Consider the following 19,803-nt stretch of genomic DNA (forward strand, 5'->3'; position numbering starts at 1 on the left):
AAATAAAAAGACTGCTCAATGAGATAGTTATCAAGCCTGAAGACCACAATGGATAGCTATAAGCCTATAACCCAGAGTGTCCCTAACTTTAATAAGGGTTCACAACAGGACCTGAAGCAGAATGGTGTTAAGAATCAGACATATCATTCCATCTTATATGAGAGAGTAGAGAACATCATTAAACATCATCAGATCAAAATATTTAATGACTAAAATAAATCCTATTCATTTTCCATAAGTCCTAAATTATAATACAAAGATTCTTCACTTCCTTCACAGGTATGATAGTTTAGAGGTGTGGTATCACGTTGATATATAAAGTGTTAGAACTACATACATAAAAGAAAATATAGCATTTCTAGTTACCCTTTTCCCATCCTGGCCTGTATACCACTGACCAATAGAGTGGCCTTCCGCATGAACTCGTCTTTTGCCAGCATTTTTGGCATGCATGCACTGCTATTGGGGGCTATTGGGGTTAACCCAATCCTCAGAAGGTTGTGAGACCTCTTTAGCATTAGAACTTTTGATCTTCTTTTTACCTCTTTTTGAGCTTCCTACAAGAGCCTTGTTTCCTGCTCTATCAGGCTGTGGACAGACTCTCTGACCAAATTGACTCCTGAGGAGATAACAGTATACAATGTTAGAAAAAAAAATATGAAAATGTTGTCAAACATCGGACAACATTAGAAGTAAAATATCAGATCAGTTACATGTAATCAATGACTGCCGCATCAGACTGCTTGTGTCCTCTGTTATTGACATCCCCAAGAGGGAAGAAGTTAGGTAAGCGTTCACGGACTAATTTCTGGATCCTTGTGCCCTTGTGGAAAAGATACTGATATGCAGGAGGAAGAGGACTTGGCAGATTCTCTAAGTGTGTGAATATTCAGCTAGAAATAGAGATAAGTAAAATCAATTACACTAAGATATGGATATCTAGATCTGAAGTTGTATTCATTGGAAAGAGTGACAGAAACCAAAAACTATAGATTCATTCCATGCTTTACAAAGAAAATGGGTCAATTACTAACAAATAGGTAATTACGAAACCACAATTTGGGTCAAAAGAATTTCTTCGGTCAAGAAATGGATATATCAAAAAATCTTGAAAGGTGAGGTCAATTACAAAACCACAATTTGATCATGAGAGAAAGCATCTTACACAAGTTCTCTTGTAGGTTGTGATGTTAATCCTGAAACACGATATTTCCTCCGCACATTTCCTCTATGAGTGACATCCACTTTCACTCCTCTAAGGGCTTTTTAATCTGGTACACATTTTAGAGACAAAACTCCAAAAATGAATTCCCAAAGGGAAAGGAAAAAAGTAATAATTGGCCTCCAACACCAGAAGAAACAAATAATACCTTGACACGATCTGAATCAGACAATGTCCTGGACAATACATCCTTGCCAAGAAGCTTAGCGACAAACTCAATTACAGGGAGAGGCTCAATAAATGCGGCTGAAGACATATCTATATAATGGGAAAAAAAGAAAAACAAAATCACGACAAATAATGAAGTGTAATTTAAAGAGAACACTACTTTATCTTTTTCTCCTATCAACAGTAAAATTATTTAATTGGGATCTACTCACCAATATTCAGGGTCAGGACCATCTGGGTAGGCCTTATACTCCGATAAAATCCACACCATGACTCCACACCTTTTCCAAGCCACTGTGGTGTTCTTATGTCAGGAGAAAAGAAAGATCTCCCAACAGGACAATACCTTTAAATTACAGAAATTGTTGGACAAATAAGAATGAGCTACCATAGATTGGTAAAACCAGACACACAATTCAATGAAATCATACCTTTTAGAGGAGAGTTCTCTCATTACAATGTCAAGAATCTGAAGAGCTTCCTGTGGAGCATCCGCTCGCTTACCAGCAAGAAACTGGCCCAAGTGGTGCCAGTCTGCTTGAGCAACAAACTTGATCACCACCTTATATTCTCTTTCCCTTCTGAAAAATTGTTTAAGGACAGAAGAAGTAATTACATCATGATGCAAAGAAAAGAAAGCCAAAAAAACAAACCACCCTGATAGGATTTTCGACCTCCTCTTCCTCTCCTCTTACCTCTGTTCCTCGAAGGAGGTGAAGTGTCGTGGATTAGATTGGTACTCGGGGTTTCCTCACGAGGTGGGCCTTTTCCATTCTGTGCAGTTTTGGGAGCTTTCTTCACTGGATTCATGGTACTCTGTATTTGGGTTTTGATCACAATGTGCTGCTCGGAGCTCTGTATCTGTCCCATGGGCATGGTGGCTAAAACTGAATGCAGAAGAAAACCTTGTGCCAACGAAATGACCCTCACCAAATACAACACTTTCCCTTTCTCTTACTGGCTGAACGAAATCTGTACTGAAAATCCCAAAATACAGAAAAAAGAGAGACATGTCAGCAAGATTATGTCAATTGTTGAACAAGTAACATGTATGGAAACTATGACAGCAGTACATCATATTCTTTATTCAAAGAGGGAAAAAATAGTAATGCAAATCCCAGCCATTATTCTAATTATAAGCATTACCATTCCTTTGCAAAACCCAAAACCCACTACCAAAGAACAAGACAAAAGATACTCGATACCCATAACTTCATGAGTCAAAAAGTTACAGTTGAAAGGAAAAAAAAAAACCCAGAAGGCAAATCAAAGAAAAGTCCCATAAAACGATCAACCCAAACTTACAATGAAATCTCAGCCCTGCGATTCAAGAAAAAATACTAACTGCAGAAACCAATGCCTCTCTTCACACCAAAAACAGATGGAAATCAAAGAGGGGAGAGACCAAAAACCAGAGGCTTTCACACTTTATCCGGCAAATAACTAAACAGCTAGCACAAGATAGAATCCCCCACCCCCTTCTTTTTAAGTTCTAACGTTCAACCAAGTGTTGTCTCTATATATCCAGAATTTAGAATCAAATTCAACAAGAAATCTCAAGAAAAGAAACAAAAAAAAAACAAAATCAGTAGAAAGAGAATTGGGTTTGGAGAGGCTGTCAAGTAATTCTGGGAACGATTTGCATCCTAAAACACCGCCCAACACTCCCTTGCGCATAAGATTTGCTGCGGCTGGTAACGATTTGCAAGATGGATTTTGAGTAATCTGGAAAAGGGAAAATCGTTTGGAGGACCCATGAGGCGATTGCAAGACTGGGGGCTGAAGGGTTTCAGGCGGGATTTCAAGGAAGGATAGGGCTGCGAGTAATTGGGAGGGTTGGTTGGATGGGGTTGCAGGGGTAGGAAAATTGGAGCAGAGAGGGTACCAGGGTTGGGGTTGCTCACAGGGGTGGGGTTTGGGAGGTTGCAGGGAAGGTGAACATGGTGATCAGAAAAGGTAGGGTGGATGAAGTCAGGGGCTCAAACAATGTGCATTGTTGAAGGATAATCACTGTTTTGGTTAGTTTTGTAGACCAAAACCTAAAATTGTGTGTTTTTGTTAACTGAAACATAGAGGAGGTACTCAAAAGTGTTGAATCCTGTTATTTTCCCTACTTTAATTTTACCACTCATCCATATAAACATACTCATCTTCACATACTGCTCCTACGTATATTTCAGTCTTCCCCTGGTCTAACAGAATGAAAAATAAAAACCGGAGCCTCCCCCCCCCCTCCCCCCCAACAAAACCTCCACACGCAGATTTCCACCTATTTTGGATCGATTCCGGGGGAGGGTTTTCAGAAACAGAGAGAACTGGGTTTCTGTTTATGGATAATACAAACTAAAATAAGTGCAGAATCAATCTCAGACACTGTTTATAAAGATTGCTTGTAGGAGTGTAAGACCTCTCTCTCCCTCGGAAGCAAGATACTGTTGCAACGATTTGTCAATTTCGACATGTAACAACAACTTCATATCCAACAATTCTATTATTGAAATCTCCAAAATTTCTAAGCACGACCCAAGCTTCGTATTGGCCAAATACAAAAGATCTAACACCCTCCCCACTTTTATTTTATTTTTTTGGATGAATAAAAATATATTACGAAGAAAAAAGAAGGAATATACAAGCCCAAGGGCAAAAAAGCCGAAACTAGGGACTAGTTAGGGCGCAAAATGGAAGAAGGGAGGCCCCAAGAGACAACAATGAGCCTGTTCCTTAGGGAATCCTTAACATCCTTGAGGGGGAGGGATCTAACTTTAGATGAAACATCAAAAAAGATGGCCTTCCAAATCATGTCTAAAGAGCGGGAGTTGGATGTCCATCTTCTGAGGTTTCGTTCCATCCAAATGTGGGAGATAGTGGCGCAGAAGGTGATCTTGCCAGCCGAGTCGCAAATTGACTTCCCTCCGAAGGTCATGTCGATCCAAATCCATTCCCTGCTGAGAGGAAGAGGAGTGCGCCGACCAGGCCAGCAATGGCGAAGAACTCGGGTCCATATGGAGGAGGCAAAAGGGCAAGTGAAAAATAGGTGATCGACGTCTTCAGTCCCGTTCCAACAGAGACAGCAGCTGGAGGGGACCTGAATATGCCGATGAAGAAGAAAGGCTTGGGTAGGAAGACAGCTTGCAAGGGCGCGCCAAGCAGTGAGACTATGCCGAGGAATATGGCCACGAAACCAAACAACTCTGTACCAAGCACAAGGGGTCCCTCTATGGCTAACCAAATCCCAAGCGGAGTGAGAGCTGAATCTGCCCGAAGGGGAAGGAAGCCATAAGATGGTGTCGCCTCTGCCTCTATGCCCAAGGGGGATGGGGGGAAGGGAGCTCCAGAGGTCGGCAAGGGGGGGAGGGGACCACGAGCCACTGGAGACGATAGCGGCAACAGAGGCAGATCTGTCCAATCCGGAGGAGTAAATATCTCTAGGGCTGACAATGGAAGAGAGAACACCAGAAGGGTGCCACTTGTCAAGCCAAAGCAAAGTAGTCGAACCATCATCAATCCTGCTCGAAATGGCATCTCTGGCTAGCTGCCTCACCTGAAGAATTCTGCGCCAAACCCAAGTAGAATCAGCCCGAGGGCTAACGGACCAAATAGAGTCACTGCGCAGGGGTCCAGAATACACCCAAGAAGTCCAGATGGAGGATTTGTTGGTGAGGATCTTCCATATGAGCTTGATGGAACCAGCAATGTTGATATCTTTTATCCTCCTGAGCCCGAGGCCTCCTTCAGATTTGAGGACACAAAGGGAAGCCTAGCTCATAGGGTGGAGGAACCTGGCAGAGTCAACACCTTTCCAAAGGAAGGCACAAATAATAGATTCCACTGCCTTGATGGTAGCCTTTGGAAGACCACTCCAATAAATATAGCAAGACTGAAGCACCGATCTGATCAGCTCGAGACGACCAGCGTAGGATAAGAGTTTGGCTTTCCAAAGCTGCAACCTCTTGCGAAGAAGGTCTAAGATGGGGGAGCAGTGGTGGGCAGACAGTCTGGCAGGGATAAGGGGAAGGCCAAGGTAGCGGACTGGGAGGGTGCCGATGGTACAACCTGTGAGGGAGGAAAGGGTAGCTTTGGTGGTGTCAGGAACTCCGGCAAGGAAGATTTTGGACTTAGCCAGGTTGATGTGAAGCCCTGAAAGGCCTTGGAAAAGGTGGAGGGAAGACATGATGGACTCAATGGAGAGAGAGTCGGCTTTGGAGAAGATCATAAGATCATCAGCAAAGGCAAGGTGAGTCAGGTATGTGGGCTTACATTTAGGGATAGGGGAGATGAGGTGGAGATCAATTTTGGATTGGATACTGCGGGAGAGAACCTCGAGGGACAGGCAAAAGAGAAAGGGGGAGAGGGGGCAACCCTGCCGGATACCAACAGAGGAGGGGAAGAACCCAGCAGGACTGCCATTCAAGAGGACCGAGAAACGGGGGGAGGAGATGCAAGAGTGGATCCAGTTGACAAAGATGGGGGGGAAGGACATTTTGAGGAGGACTTGGGAGATGAAGTTCCAATGGATGGAGTCAAAAGCCTTGTGGATGTCGATTTTCAAAAGGGCAGTCGGAGAGTGGGACTTGCGGTCGAAGCCGCGGACAATTTCCTGGCAAAGGATGATATTATCCGAGATGCTTCTCCCAGCAATGAAGGCAGACTGGTTGGGGCTGACAAGGGAGTCGATGACAAGGCTGAGCCGGTTGGCAAGGATTTTAGCGATGAATTTGTAGAGAAGGTTACAAAGGGAGATGGGTCTGAAGTCAGAAATGGACGAAGCTCTAGGGAATTTGGGGATGAGACAGAGGAAGGTGTGGTTGATGTAATGAATCTGGTGAGGGTTGAAGAAGAAGCTCTTAATGGCACTGATAAGCTCAACGCCAATGATGTCCCAGCAAGTGGAAAAGAATCCCATGCTGAACCCATCAGGGCCTGGAGCTTTGTTAGCCTTGTGGGAGCGAACAGCGGAGGAGATTTCGGAGTCAGAGGGGATGGAGCTAAGGGAGTTGAGGAGATGGGGGGGGAGGAATTTGTTGATAAGATCATCGGGGAGGGGGGAGAGGGTGTGGGAGGGAGGGCAAAAGATATCGGTGAAATGGTTCACGGCCTCAGCTTTGATGGCATCAACAAAGGAGAGGAGAGATCCATCAGAGGAGGTAAGAGAGAGGATGGAGTTGGAGTTGGAGCGGGCTTTGAGGGAGCGGTGGAAGAAGGCGGTGTTTGAGTCGCCGAGCTCCCCCCTTTTATTTATTCCTTCTTTTTCTTAATTTTGGCTACCAATTAGCAGCGATTGGTCATATTGATTATGTACAGTGATATGTAAATGAACTCTCCAGAAAAAGAGAGAAAGATCAGATCATCAGAAGAAGTTGAGAGAGAGAGAGGCACAGTAATTCACTGAGCGCCCAGTAGAAACCCCTTGTCTCAGTCCCTCTTGAAAATTGGCAAGAACAAAACATCACCAAAATTCAGACCTTATACGCTAATCAACCACAATACAGAAAATAGGCAAATAATTCCATACTAATCGAGTAAGACAAAATTTATAGAAATTACGTCTCCCCAACAACAATCAAAAAGGACTTAGAACACATAATGTCAAACTAAAATATGTATATGAAAAGAGAGTTCCAATGTGCCATAGTTGTCAAACATCATCCCTCATTTACATCATCAAAAAAAAAGGCTGAAAATTCAAAGATCTACCATGACTATGAAAAGAGAAGGGGTTGAAACCCAATATTGACAGAGAGAGAGTGAGAGAGTTGACGAGGGGATCAGAAACTTACCCACAACCCCTGGATCGCCCACTTGGATGAAACCACATTACCGGCAATACCCTATGCAATAGTATGAAAATCCCACTGGGTTTACCCAGGGAGAGGGGGAGAAACCAAAAAACCAAAAAGAGGGGACTAAGGTAAACCAGAAAAAAGGGGTGAAGGAGATGGCTTACTACGCTTAGTAATTTTGATTGCTAGGGCATTCCCCCTGTCAATAAAAGCTCATTGAAGAACATAACTGAGTTATGTTGAAAGAGGGAAGGAGGGAGAGATACTTACAGAGAGGAGGGGCCGCTGTAATCCACTGAAGAGTCGGAGAGATATTTCGTTGCAATCCACTGAGAAGGGAAAAGACATGCTGCAATCCAATACCCTTAGATGGAGAGTGGAGACTCGCCACTGCAAGCCTGCATCCGTTGCCGGAAGGGATAAAATCCACAGGTTTCTTCGGTTACAAACATTTACAAAAGGGATTTAGGGTTCGAGCTTGGTTTGGGAGAAGAGGAGGAATCGAGATTTGGGGCATTGGTCGATGGAGAGAACGTAATCGAAAGACCAAGGAAGAGAGAGGGGGTGAGAGGGTCGACGGTGTGAAGTAGGGAAAATACTATTTGATATAAAATAAAAATGAAAATAAATAAAAGGGTACCGATAAATTATGAAAATACCTAATAAAAGACAAAGATTAGTAAAAAAAATATGTATTTAAATCAAGAATAAAGGATAAAATAGTCAAGTGAAAAAGTAGCCATGAAGCATGAGTTCATGCACTTATATAATAGTATATATATATATATATAGTAAAGATGCGTTGGTTGCATATTGCATATTGTACGTTCTAAAGATCTGACTGGTCAACCCAGGCTATTCCCACCTATGATGTCGGTCGTTCGTCGCTTTCACTTTTATCTGATCCTTTTAGAAATATGATTATTTATGTGTATATGAGCAGGTATATATCTCATTTATATTTTGCCAATAATACACGGTTATGCTGTCGAAATTTCCGTAACCATGTAGCAATAGGCCAAACCCATCTAGAACATTAAATAAACTCCCAAGAGAATTTCAAAAATTAACTTTGTTACTAATAAAAGATAAAATAAACAAACGCGTGTTTCGACAGCCAACTTCGGCCCCCAACTCAGATTTCCTTGTCTTGGACTTCTCAAAAGTGGTCCCAACATTTTGACCTCATGCAAATCCCTCTTCGGTAGAATGTTTCATTGTCTAGAAAGATCAACCATCAGTCGGGCAAGACTGGGTGGTTAACACCTTCCTTGTACGTAACCAAATCCTTATCCAGCCTCTAGAGCTGACCATTGCCTTATCCAAACTCTTCAATGTTTCAAGGGGGTGAACTGTTCTAGGTTCAAACTCTACTGAGTCAATTCTCTTTCTTTCAAATCTGCCTAACCAAATGAAATTTGATACATATTTATAGAAAATAAAACCTTACATCTCAAGACACTTTTTTTGGCTAAAGGTCAGCAAAGTATGTATTAATTTAAATAAAATGATGTTACAAAAAAGACTGGAATGCTACCAAAAAACTTTCTCTGAAGTCCAACCTTTTACCTTCGGTAATACCATCAGCAAAAGGCCAAACCCAGGGAAACTAATCACATACAAGGAAAATCCCAAAGCGTCAAAAGAGAAAATTATGTAAATCTGTAATAAGGGCGGCCAAGCACTTCCCATGAGACAGCTTGAGCAATGAAGTTAGGAGTAGCTTGCCAAATGTTTGAAGTTTTTCCTTTGGCCGCATGATTTGCTAAAGCATCTGCTGCCACGTTTGCTTCCCTGTAACAATGGGTGATTCTTCATTGAATAGGATCAAGGTAACGAGTAATTGACCACCAAGTCTGCAGTAAACACCAGGAGATCTTGCGGGTAAGGATAACGGCTCTACTCCTAAAGATCTTATGGCTGAAATAAAACAAAGATGGCAAGAAAAAAATGCAATAAACTAAGCCAAGTAAACCTAATCGGTAGAGGATTTCATGGCACACAAAACCCTACAAAATATTGGAAATAAAATATAGAAGAAGAGACCAAAAATCATACCATGTGCTGCCTGTTGGAGTTTTTCAACATAATGATGTTGGGAATAGTCCCACATCGGAAATGTAAAGGTGAATACTTGGGTATATTTAATAAAACTCTATCTATTGTTTAAGTTAATAAATAAGATGGATGCTACAGTGTATGTGTGAGGACTTTCGTCCGAGCGCACACCATAGTTATCAAGGCGGCAAGGCAACCATGGCGTTTGAGGGCCTTCCTAAGCGCCTTGGCAATAGGGCTGCCTCAAGGCGTCGCCTTGGCGAACAAGGCGTTCTAGTGTCTTTTTTTTATATAACCATTTTATTAGGCATAAATAGCATATTAATTTTTATATAATTCTACTTGTATCCTAAATAAATATGAAAGAAATGAAGTACATAATCAAGGAATTGCAAAATAGCATAATCATGACATGTCGGCTAAGGGTAGGGCATATCTACAAACACCTTAAAGACCTCCACGGAAAAGAGGGAAAGATAAAAAGAAACGAAAAGACCTCTCTCCTAAGTCCATCCAAATGCAGCCAAGAGAGCGGCCCAATCAAAAGTTCAAAACCATTCATAAATATGAAATATTTACAAGTTCTGGTCATGTGATCACTTCATTTTAGTCCAATAAAGAAATCATTCAATTCTGTGAAAAAAAGGAGGAAAAGAAAGAAAGACAAGATTGAATGAAGTTAAAGGAACTGTTTGTTACTCCACAGTCCACGGTCCTCTTTAGAAACAAACAAAAGAACATACAAGGCTGGAGATGTCGATGGAGAGTGGAGAGGTTAGAAGGGGTTTAGGTTTAGAAGGAAAAAAGAAGGAAAAAAAAAAGCATAATATTTACAAGGCTGGAGATGTCACCGGTGGGGGTGGAGGTTGCTTCTCTCTCCGGTGGGGGTGGATGCTCGAGATGGGGGTGTCGGTGGAGAGGAGAGGTTAGAAGTTAGAACTTAAAAAGGGGAAAGAGGTTTAGATTTTAGAAGGAAAAAGGGAAAAAAAAACACGATACTTACAATTAGCCTCGCCGGACGCCGGTGGAGGATGGAGACTGAGAGGGAGGACTGAGAACTTGAGAAGGAGTCGAAGGACTGAGGTCTGAGCTCTGACAGAGTCGTTGCAAGTCGCCGCCTCACTGGACGCCGGTGGAGGATGGGGACTGAGAAGGAGGAGTGAGAAGGAGTCGAAGCCTTGAAGGACTGAGGTCTGAGCTGAGGTCTGTCAGAGTCATTGCAAGTTGCCGCTGCACTGCTTCTTTTCTCTTTCGTTTTTATCTTTTTGATTTTGGTATGTCCCGCGAAGGTGATTAGGTGAATCGAGTTTGGCAATGGTATTTAGGTTTTGGTTTTTTTTTTTAAAGTATAACATATGATTCCATGCTTCTCACATCATGGAACCAAAAATGTACAACCAATGACATATTTTCAATTAGAATAACTTAAAGTATATAAAAAAAGTTAAAAAACAAAAATATAAAAAAAAAAACACCAAAAAGCGACTGCATTGCTCACAAGGCGTCCTAAGGCGTCGCCTTGGTCGCCTAGGAGATGCCTTGGTGACCAAGGCGGTCGCCTTTCTTACATACCATAAGGCGCCCCATCGCCATACCCCCAGATTTCCGCCTGGACGCCATGGCGTCGCTTAGGCTACGCCTTGATAACTATGGCGCACACGCACACGCGCACGCACGGCATGGACAGTTTGTTGTAGAGGTGTTAGTGGCACACGTACTTAGCACTTTGCACGCTTCGAGCAAGATTTGATTTGGACCGTTCTTTTTGATCGACTGGTCCGATTTGAATCCGGATAAGTGTTGAGAAGTACTATTCACGTTAACAGTGATTTGGTTGATATGTGTATCTTCTATTTTCCTAGTCCTAGTTGGAGTCCTAGTTTCTAATTACGTCAAGTCCTAATTCTACTGTGAGTTGTTAGTCTTAGTTTCAGTTTGAGTTGTTAGTTCTAGTTCTTTTCCTATTGTAACTTGGAATCCTATCATGATTAGGAATTCCTAATCTGATTAGGATTTCCCCTTTCTATTTGTAATTTTCCATCTATTATAAATAGAGGGGCTTTCCTATCAATAAAGACAACAAGTTATTATTCTCTCATTCTCTCTTTTTTCTCTTCTCTCAAGTTACTGGTTACAGGTCCTAGGTTTTCTACATGGTATCAGAGCTAGGCAACCAGTGACTAATTCTCTCCAAGATTGCTGTTTTGAGAGTCGATTTTAATTTCTGGTTTGAAGAAGAAAACCCTAGTTCATAGAAAAAGAAGAACTAGGGTTTCATGTACTCAATTCATTTATTCGATTCTGAAAACTCTACATCAGATTTCGAATCTGATTTCTGCTCTTCAAATGAGTTGCAGATTAAATACTGATTTGTTGATCGATTAATGAAGAACCTGGTTCCGGGCTGTAGATGCTTCTGAAGAACCTGCTTTCGTTGAAGGTGCAATCCCTTTTTTAACGATGATCGAGGGGTTGGAGTTCAAGACCTGCCCTATTTTTGCTCAGTTTCTCTTTGCTTATCGTGAGGAAGATCTCTGATTTTCTGGTTTCGTCTTGCTGAGTGTTGCTTGGCTTAGTTGTTGGATGGGCTCTTGTTCTCTGATGTTGGCTATTGATTTCTGGTGGTATCGATTCTTTGCTGGTATTTTGTTGCTGCTAGTTTGATTGAAGCTGTTCTTCCATGGAGTCAAAAATTTATCGCTGCTGTTCCCCTACCGCCATGTTGGAGTTGCAGGTTTTCTGTTTAATCTTCGACCTTCTATTTGGAGTTGCGTGGAAATCTTCCTTTGCTGGAATCATATCTTTTCTGGTTTTACTGTGAGGTTGAAGTTGCAGCTTTTGTTCCGCCTCCTCTTTTCCCTGCTTTCTGATTTGAGTTTTTGGAGATTACATTAATTTTCTCCATGAGCTGCTGCTGTTTCTGATCGAAGAATCAGTTGGCTAATGGTTCTCGTTTTCCTCTGTGGCTCATTTTCCTCTTGTGGTTGGTTCTTTCTCCCATCGTGAGGTTGAACTGTTGAAGACAACGTTAAATTGTTTTTGGCTGGTTGCGTGAGGAAGACATCCAATATCTCAAAGTGGGTTTCCTTTTATGAGTTGGTTTCCTTTTTGGTTACTCTACTTTATTCCTAGCGTTTTATTTTATTCTTTAAGTTCCCTTTTATGCCCTTATCATCTTTTCTTATCTACCTTTGTCCTTATTTTACTGCTCATTCCAACATTACCCTTTTGCCTTGGGTGGTATTTGTAAGTAGATTTCATCTAAATTATCTACCCAAGAGCCCCTTGACAATTCTGGTTTATTACCAGTTTGCCCTTAGGCTTGGATTGTATTTAAAAGTGGATTTCCACCAAATTACAGTCATGCCATCTTTTTTTTTTCAACACCATTCCCTTTCAATAATTCTAATTCCCTTCATATCCCAAAACATACCTTTGGCATTTACCCATAACACCTTTGGAAACTTCTGGTAAATTATAATTTTGCCATTCCTTCCTTTTTAATTACCCATAGCACTTTTAGAAAATTCTGGAATATTATGTTTTTGCCCTATCTTTTACACTATCTCTGTTATGTCCACGTGAGGGGGGGATTATGTACAATACACCTGCAGACATTGTAGAAGCAGAACTTGCAGGAACACTTGGTGTAAAGCATAGACGATCAGAGTTTTCACCATTGCCAATGGGTATCTACTTTGTTATTGGGTTGAGTCTGCCGTAAGGGGGAGATTGAAGTATTGAAATATTGAAGATATTTGGTTGTTGCCTATTTGAGGACTTTCGATTGGGTTGATACAGTTTTTTTCCTCTGCCTGATTCAGTTTGTTTTCGCTACTTGCTGCTCTAGTTATTTCACTTCAAGATTCTAAGTCACTATGACAATCTGAGATTCATCACTGGATAGCTATTGAAGATCGTTGAAAGCTGCCATTTTTGGAAGACATTCCAGTCCCGGTTTGCTGATCATGTCTGTCCAAGTTTTGAAGATCTATTTTTTCAAGTTTTTGAAGGTTTATTTGGGAGCTGCATTCATATGTCAAGCTGGATTCTACTACAACTTAGTTTTTTTCATTTTGTTCAAGTTGGGCATTAGTACCTTGTATGCACCAACTTGAGGGGGAGTGTTAGCATTATTAGGAGTTCTTTTTTCTTTAGTTCAAGCTGGATCTTCTTTCTTTACTTATTTGTATAATCCAGCTTGAGGGGGAGTGTTGAGAAGTACTGTTCACGTGACACTGTTCACGTGAACAGTGATTTGGTTGATATGTGTATCTTCTATTTTCCTAGTCCTAGTTGGAGTCCTAGTTTCTAATTATGTCAATTCCTAATTCTACTGTGAGTTGTTAGTCTTAGTTTCAGTTTGAGTTGTTAGTTCTAGTTCTTTTCCTATTGTAACTTGGAATCCTATCATGATTAGGAATTCCTAATCTGATTAGGAGTTCCCCTTTCTATTTGTAATTTCCCCTCTATTATAAATAGAGGGGCTTTCCTATCAATAAAGACAACAAGTTATTATTCTCTCATTCTCTCATTCTCTCTTTTTTCTCTTCTCTCAAGTTACTGGTTACAGGTCCTAGGTTTTCTACAATAAGATCAATGTATACAGTTGATCAACAATTATGACTGTTATATTTTTGGATGGTTTAGATCGTACAGTTACGATCTAACGGACCAAATTCAAAATTAATCAACAGTTATGACTGTTATATGTTTGGATGGTTTAGATCGTACAGTTACGATCTAACGGATTAGATTCAAAGATGGAAGAATCCATCTGTTGGGAATAGGTGCCAAGCGGCTTATTAATATCTAGAGGTATTTCAAATTTGAACATATCCTAAAAACGTTCTCTTCTTCTCCTCATTCTCAAAGGTGATCTTGCAGGGAATCTGTTTTGCTGCAGGAAACAGATTTCTCTGCCACTAGCTTTCCTATTTCTGAAAACGCTTTCTGGAATCGTTCTTGGCTTCGTTTGTGCAATACGCAGCCAAGATAATCAACACGGTTTGAGGCTTCATTGTATCCTGGGAGACAATTTGTCTGCAACCTATTTGCATATGGAAGTAGGGACGAATTTTGTCTTAAGGAGAGCGACTATGTAATGCGCCTTGAAGTTTCAAGCCAACTCCTGTTCCAATACTGCCTTGGCTGAATTTTGCTGTCCAAGGGAGGTTGGGCGAATTCTTTTGATGTTGCATATCTACCTCCTTCCCCTCCCCCCCCCCCCCAAAAAAAAAAAAAAAAAAAAAAAAAAAAAAAAGGAAAATATACTAGTTATTGAAATAAAAGTTTCGTAAAAATTAATTTGGTAGGAGGCAAGATCTCCTTCCTTAGCTTTTATAATCATTCCAAAACTTTACTTGGCTAAATCCTCCAAATCTCCTTAGCTTTTAGCTTATTTTTTGGTAAAACCTCCTCAGCTACGTAATCTGGGCTTGCGTAATGGTTGAATTACTCCACATTTTGTAGGGGACGGAGTGCAAACGTACAGGTGGACATGATCGCAGAGTTTGGAGCACAACTCAGATGTGTTCAGAGTTACTAAGGTGCATGGGAAGCGACCAGGCCACCTTGAGTTGGGGCTTGGGGTGGGTGGTGGAGGGGCAAGGCACATGCTTAGTTGAAGCTAGGTGCAATTTAAAAAAAAAAAAAGGGTATGTAATATTAAAACAATTAGAGGCAACCAAAGTACAAAATAACAAGTAATTAACCAGCAACTACACATTAACCAATGCAAAAGATAACAAAGCTTGTATTCTTTAGCTCATGACAAGTATCCAAAATTACAAATCCTAAACACCATATACCTAACCTGCAATTACCAAATTCATAGAGCCTGCCTTATTCACTCAGCTAGAGCAAGCCCCTCAAGGTACAATTGTTAAACAAAAAGGGGCACTGCCTTTTTTGCTTGAACAGAGCAATTCAGACACAAAGGCCCACAAAGTTGTGAACTTCAGTGACTTGTTTCCAGGTTCAGGTTCAAGGCATTGAAGGGAAAGGGATGCATTCACCTCTGCCACAATGCACATGCCAAAGCAGAATAAATGAGTGAATAGTGCAGTTTCATGACACACTTAGATAAGAACATCAAACATTGATCATCTACTATCTAAAATTATGACTATTCCTACTACATTCTTTTTATGCATTAGAGCTGTGTGCATCTATATCACTCCACTATACTTATTCTCAATGAGTATGCAATTTATTCTGGATCACGCAAGATCTGATATTCAAAATATTACAAGGGCTGGTGATCTCATTTCAAAGTGTAGGGTTAAATTAGTGAACTGCAAATGCCAGAAAGCAGTCTTTTAATCCTCCCTACTGTGCTTTGGTCAATATGGTTGGAGAGTAATCTCCCAGCTTACAGGGGTGCTATGGAAGTGCTGCAGCAGCCAAGGAAGAAATAAGAAGGGTTAAAACCCTAGCCTTGAGGTTCAATTTTCCCCTTCTTGGCACAGTTGTGGCTTCTTTTGGAAGTTTCTTGTTTCTTGGTTTAGTTTCTATTATCTTCTTTCGAATCCTAGTCTGTTCACAGTTCAGTTAGTTACTAATTATTAGTTTAATTTTTGTCATAATCTGGTTAGAAGTCTAGCATGGTAGATACTATTACATTCTATTTTATCTAGCCAAAGGTTTTCTGTATGTGTGTGTGTGTGTGTGTGTTTTCAAATTCAAACTGAGAATAGACAGGGAAGAAGAGAAACGGAGAGAGAAATGGAGAAGAGAGTGATAGCCTTAGCAGTCATCGACTCTCTCACCCCTATATGCTATTAACTTTGTTAAAATAGTAAAAATTCAATTATATCCTTTTAAGTACGATTATAGCCCCCATATACAATTTACATATCTATGCCCAAATTACGGTCTTTAGCTAATCTGACACTCTCCCTCAAGCTAGAACATATATATCACACATGCCCAGCTTGTCTAACACATTATGAAATTTTGTGGGAGTAAATCTTTTGGTCAAGACATCCACCAGTTGTTCTCATGTTCTCATAAAAGGTGTGCATAGGCATCCATATTGAAGTTTTTCCTTGATAAAGTGATGGTCAACTTCATTATGTTCAAGTGATTGTACCACATGTAATTTGGACTTATCATCAAGTGTTATCCATCCTCTCCAACAAGCTGAAGAGCACTAGGGGAGTTTGAGGTGGACTATAGTGAGGAGGACGACAGCTTGGTACGCTCTTACCGATCCCCGGGGGGGGGGGGGGGGGGAGGTTCCCCCCCGTAGCCAGCTACTGTGTCGTCAAAGGTTACCAAGTACAAGTTGTAAACAATGCCAATAATATAATAAAATTATAACACATTGCTCTATCATTCAGTTTCACTAGGCTTGCCAACTTCTTAGGATACATCACAGGGCCCCTTTGATGTATCCTAGTTTTCCTAGGCAACACCTAGGCATCCAGACACCTTGGTTGCCTTGTTGGTGTCGCCTTGCATCCAGGCCCCCTCCAACACCTTGAGTCACCTAGACACCATGACAACTATGGTAGTTGATGTTGATCCAACTTGACTATGGATACTGTAGAGACATGGTGTCAATTGTAAACATATTTGGAATAGTATTGTTGCCGTTCTCTGACATGAAGTCCAATGACCCGCTGATACCCGACATTAAGAGTGTTAATTGGAAACTTGGTCTTATTGGATACCAAAATCTAGAGGGGAGTCCTTACTCCATACACAACCAAGATTGTTCTTTCCCGGTAAAACTGTCTTCTCTCAGAAGCTAGGAAAATACAGAAATCTCACAAAAATATCACAAAATAGTCAATAACAACAACATTTCAAAAGAAAATCAGAGTGTAAGCTAACATATCGATTCTTACCACCTAGGATTCACTGACCACAGCCCGTAGATTGGAGGAGCCATGCATTGCTAAAATAGTCCTGGCAAACAGTAGAACAGATTCCACTTGTTGAGTTACTACTAACAGTATAGATGACCTTAAAATTTTATGTTAAAGCCACAAGAAGAGCATCCTAGTATATCCTGGAAGGTACCAATCTTCAGCCCTAAAAAACTATGGTTTGGGTGAAACCAGATTCAGCAACCAGAAACAAGCGATAAAACGTTCCACCATGTTGGAGCTGCTGCACTCACACCAGGTCATCTTTGAAAATGATATTTATACCACAATTAGAGGACCTTAGGGAGACCTGAAATATCTCATTTCCATGCCCTAAAAACCACTGATTGTTGAGAGAGAAAAACCTGCAACTCCAACCAGGCAAACTGCTCTGTAATCCAGGTACAGTATGCTCTGGTACCAAGTTCAAACTGAGGTTATAGATAAGGAAGAAGAGAAATGGAGAAAAAGTGAGGAGAGAAGAGACTGATATCAGCCATCGACTTGCTCTCCCCTATATGCTATTAACTTTGTTAAAACAGTTACTACCAAAAAAAGAAATTTGTTAAAACAGTAAAATACAATTATCCCCTTGTAACATTATCCCCCCCCCCCAATATGGATCGAGCTCCTCTACCGCACGGGGTGCGCTGGAAGATGTCCGGCGCACCCCCAGAGCTTGAAACGTGGCCGAGGTGTTGTTCGGAGAGCAAGGATGGATGCGCACCACCAAGCTGGATGCACATGCGGTGGAGAGAAGGATTTCCACCTCGATGGTGTGCATCCATCCTCGCCCTCCGAACAGCACCTTGGCCACGTGTCGAGCTCTGGGGTGCACCAGACATCTTCTGGCACACCCCCGCACCGTAGAGGAGCTGGATCCCCCCAATATACAATTTATATTGCGATGCCCAAATTACCCTCAACAGCTATTCCAACGGTTCACACTGATTCCAAGGGAAATATGTGGGTGGATTCCTACAACTTCTACTTTTTTTTTTCTTCTTTTCTGTTGTTTATATTCCAGTTCACATATGAGTTCATCAGGTCGGATTTCTGGTTATCTCAGCTTACATACAAAACCCTGTTTTATAGCTCCACTCTGCTGATCTTTGTGTGCTTTACCAGTCCATTCAGTAGCCAATTTCAATCTGATTTAAAATCTAGGTGATATGTATAATAAACAGAACTGATATGTAGAAGAAACAGATTGGAAAATTCAAAAAATCTGATTTAAAATGTGTCATCACCCAGAAAAGAAGGGGTGGTTACTAGTCTCCCACTCCCAAGGGTTATGGGTGTTAAACCCAATAGCTGTAACATTTACAACTCAGCGGCTACACATTGTAGCCGTTTCATCTGTTAAGGTAAATGGGCTGATGTGGAAAATGGGCTACATCAGCTTACAATCCAAATATATAGCCTCCTCAAAAGAGAACCACCAAGACACAGAATCCATAAGAAGAAAGCCTACTAGTGTAATCGATATCAGCAGATCAGAAAAACCTTGAATCTGCAGCACTCCTCCAGGTTGAACAAGTACTGCATCTCTCCCTTGATTCAAATTTCAGAATAACAAGGGAAAATGAATACACACAGCCACGACCATAAATACTACAAATAACATGGTTGCAACTTGCAATACAGAGGCACACCAGATCAATTGTGTCTATATCCTAAATATTGATCAGGCACAGGAGCTTGATCTCCAAGATACTGCGACAACAGAAAATAGAGAGTAGGAAGAGAGAGATCACTGCAAGCTCTGAACTAAATTATCTAAATTTCACTCATTAAATCGTAAGGCACCAAGACTTACATTGCTTTATAGTTCTGAAAACAAAAGTAATAAAAAAGGACACCTAAACCTCCCCATCAATTGGCCGAGGTGGCTGTCCCAAAGTGACTGATCAATAATGAAAACTAATACAAATAGAAAAGGGAACCTCCTAAGTCGTTGGCTACCTTTGGTAGAATCCTAGACTCACTCAATTATTAAGAACAACACCTTAACAGTCAAGAAACTAAAAGACAAACCAAAGTAGGAAACTCCCATAAACCGTAAGGCGACAAGGACAGTCCTGGATAGAGTAAACTCTAAGAAATAAGAGATAAAACTCCTAACAACCAGAATTTGGCCCCACATATGATTGACAGCTATCTAATAAGATAACTAACTAATAGCTAATGGGCCCCACTACTAATATTAACTACCTAATGAAAACACTAATTTTGTGTACCCCCTTAATTGAGTCCATTAGAAATAAAAACACTTAAAAGCAAAAGCCCACAACCACATACTATCAAAACAGGCCCAAAATGAAAGATCATCAAACCACATCTAATGATGGTGATCATGGTCCTGCATTATTAAGATTTAACAATACGTGAAACGTCATTAGAAGACCTATTGTTCAAACCCATTTAACTACGCTCAACACAAGGTCAGCCTCTAGTTGGTTATTCAAACATTGGTATCTACCCATCATTTTGCATCGGTCAAATTGCATGATAATAAAAGCCAGCCAAATCTAGAAGTTTCAACAATGCACTGGAAATTTTTCCCCAAAAAAATACAAATTAATGTAAATTATATTCGGAAGTTCTGGATCATCCATTTCAACAAACTTTTAGATCTATCAGGTGGAACCATGATCCCCAACTGTTTGACATATGTTTCATACAAGTACTTTTTTTGTTT

At 40.9% G+C, this 19,803-nt stretch overlaps 1 protein-coding gene across 1 annotated transcript; it reads right to left on the bottom strand.

Annotated features, from left to right (window-relative positions):
* Window positions 1–1,134: 1,134 nt before the first annotated feature.
* Window positions 1,135–2,402, bottom strand: LOC122665819 (protein argonaute 10-like). The gene is made up of 5 exons (XM_043861954.1): window positions 2,206–2,402; window positions 1,822–1,971; window positions 1,603–1,736; window positions 1,371–1,480; window positions 1,135–1,271 (listed from the first exon to the last, which is right to left on the bottom strand). The coding sequence occupies exons 1-5, from the start codon at window positions 2,400–2,402 to the stop codon at window positions 1,248–1,250; spliced, it is 615 nt and encodes a 204-aa protein (XP_043717889.1). The 3' UTR covers window positions 1,135–1,247.
* Between the last annotated feature and the right edge of the window lie 17,401 nt (window positions 2,403–19,803).

The sequence above is a fragment of the Telopea speciosissima genome, chromosome 6 (assembly GCF_018873765.1).
Source record: "Telopea speciosissima isolate NSW1024214 ecotype Mountain lineage chromosome 6, Tspe_v1, whole genome shotgun sequence".
Lineage (NCBI taxonomy): Eukaryota > Viridiplantae > Streptophyta > Magnoliopsida > Proteales > Proteaceae > Telopea > Telopea speciosissima.

What these genes read in the sequence shown, in the direction of transcription:
- LOC122665819 (XM_043861954.1), bottom strand. Translation starts at nt 2,402, where the DNA reads ATGTCTCTCTTTTTTCTGTATTTTGGGATTTTCAGTACAGATTTCGTT. An exon ending in GATCAAAACCCAAATACAGA is followed by an intron (nt 1,972 to 2,205) that starts GTACCATGAATC and finishes ACAATTTTTCAG; the next exon opens with AAGGGAAAGAGAATATAAGG. An exon ending in CTGATTCAGATCGTGTCAAG is followed by an intron (nt 1,272 to 1,370) that starts GTATTATTTGTT and finishes AATGTGTACCAG; the next exon opens with ATTAAAAAGCCCTTAGAGGA.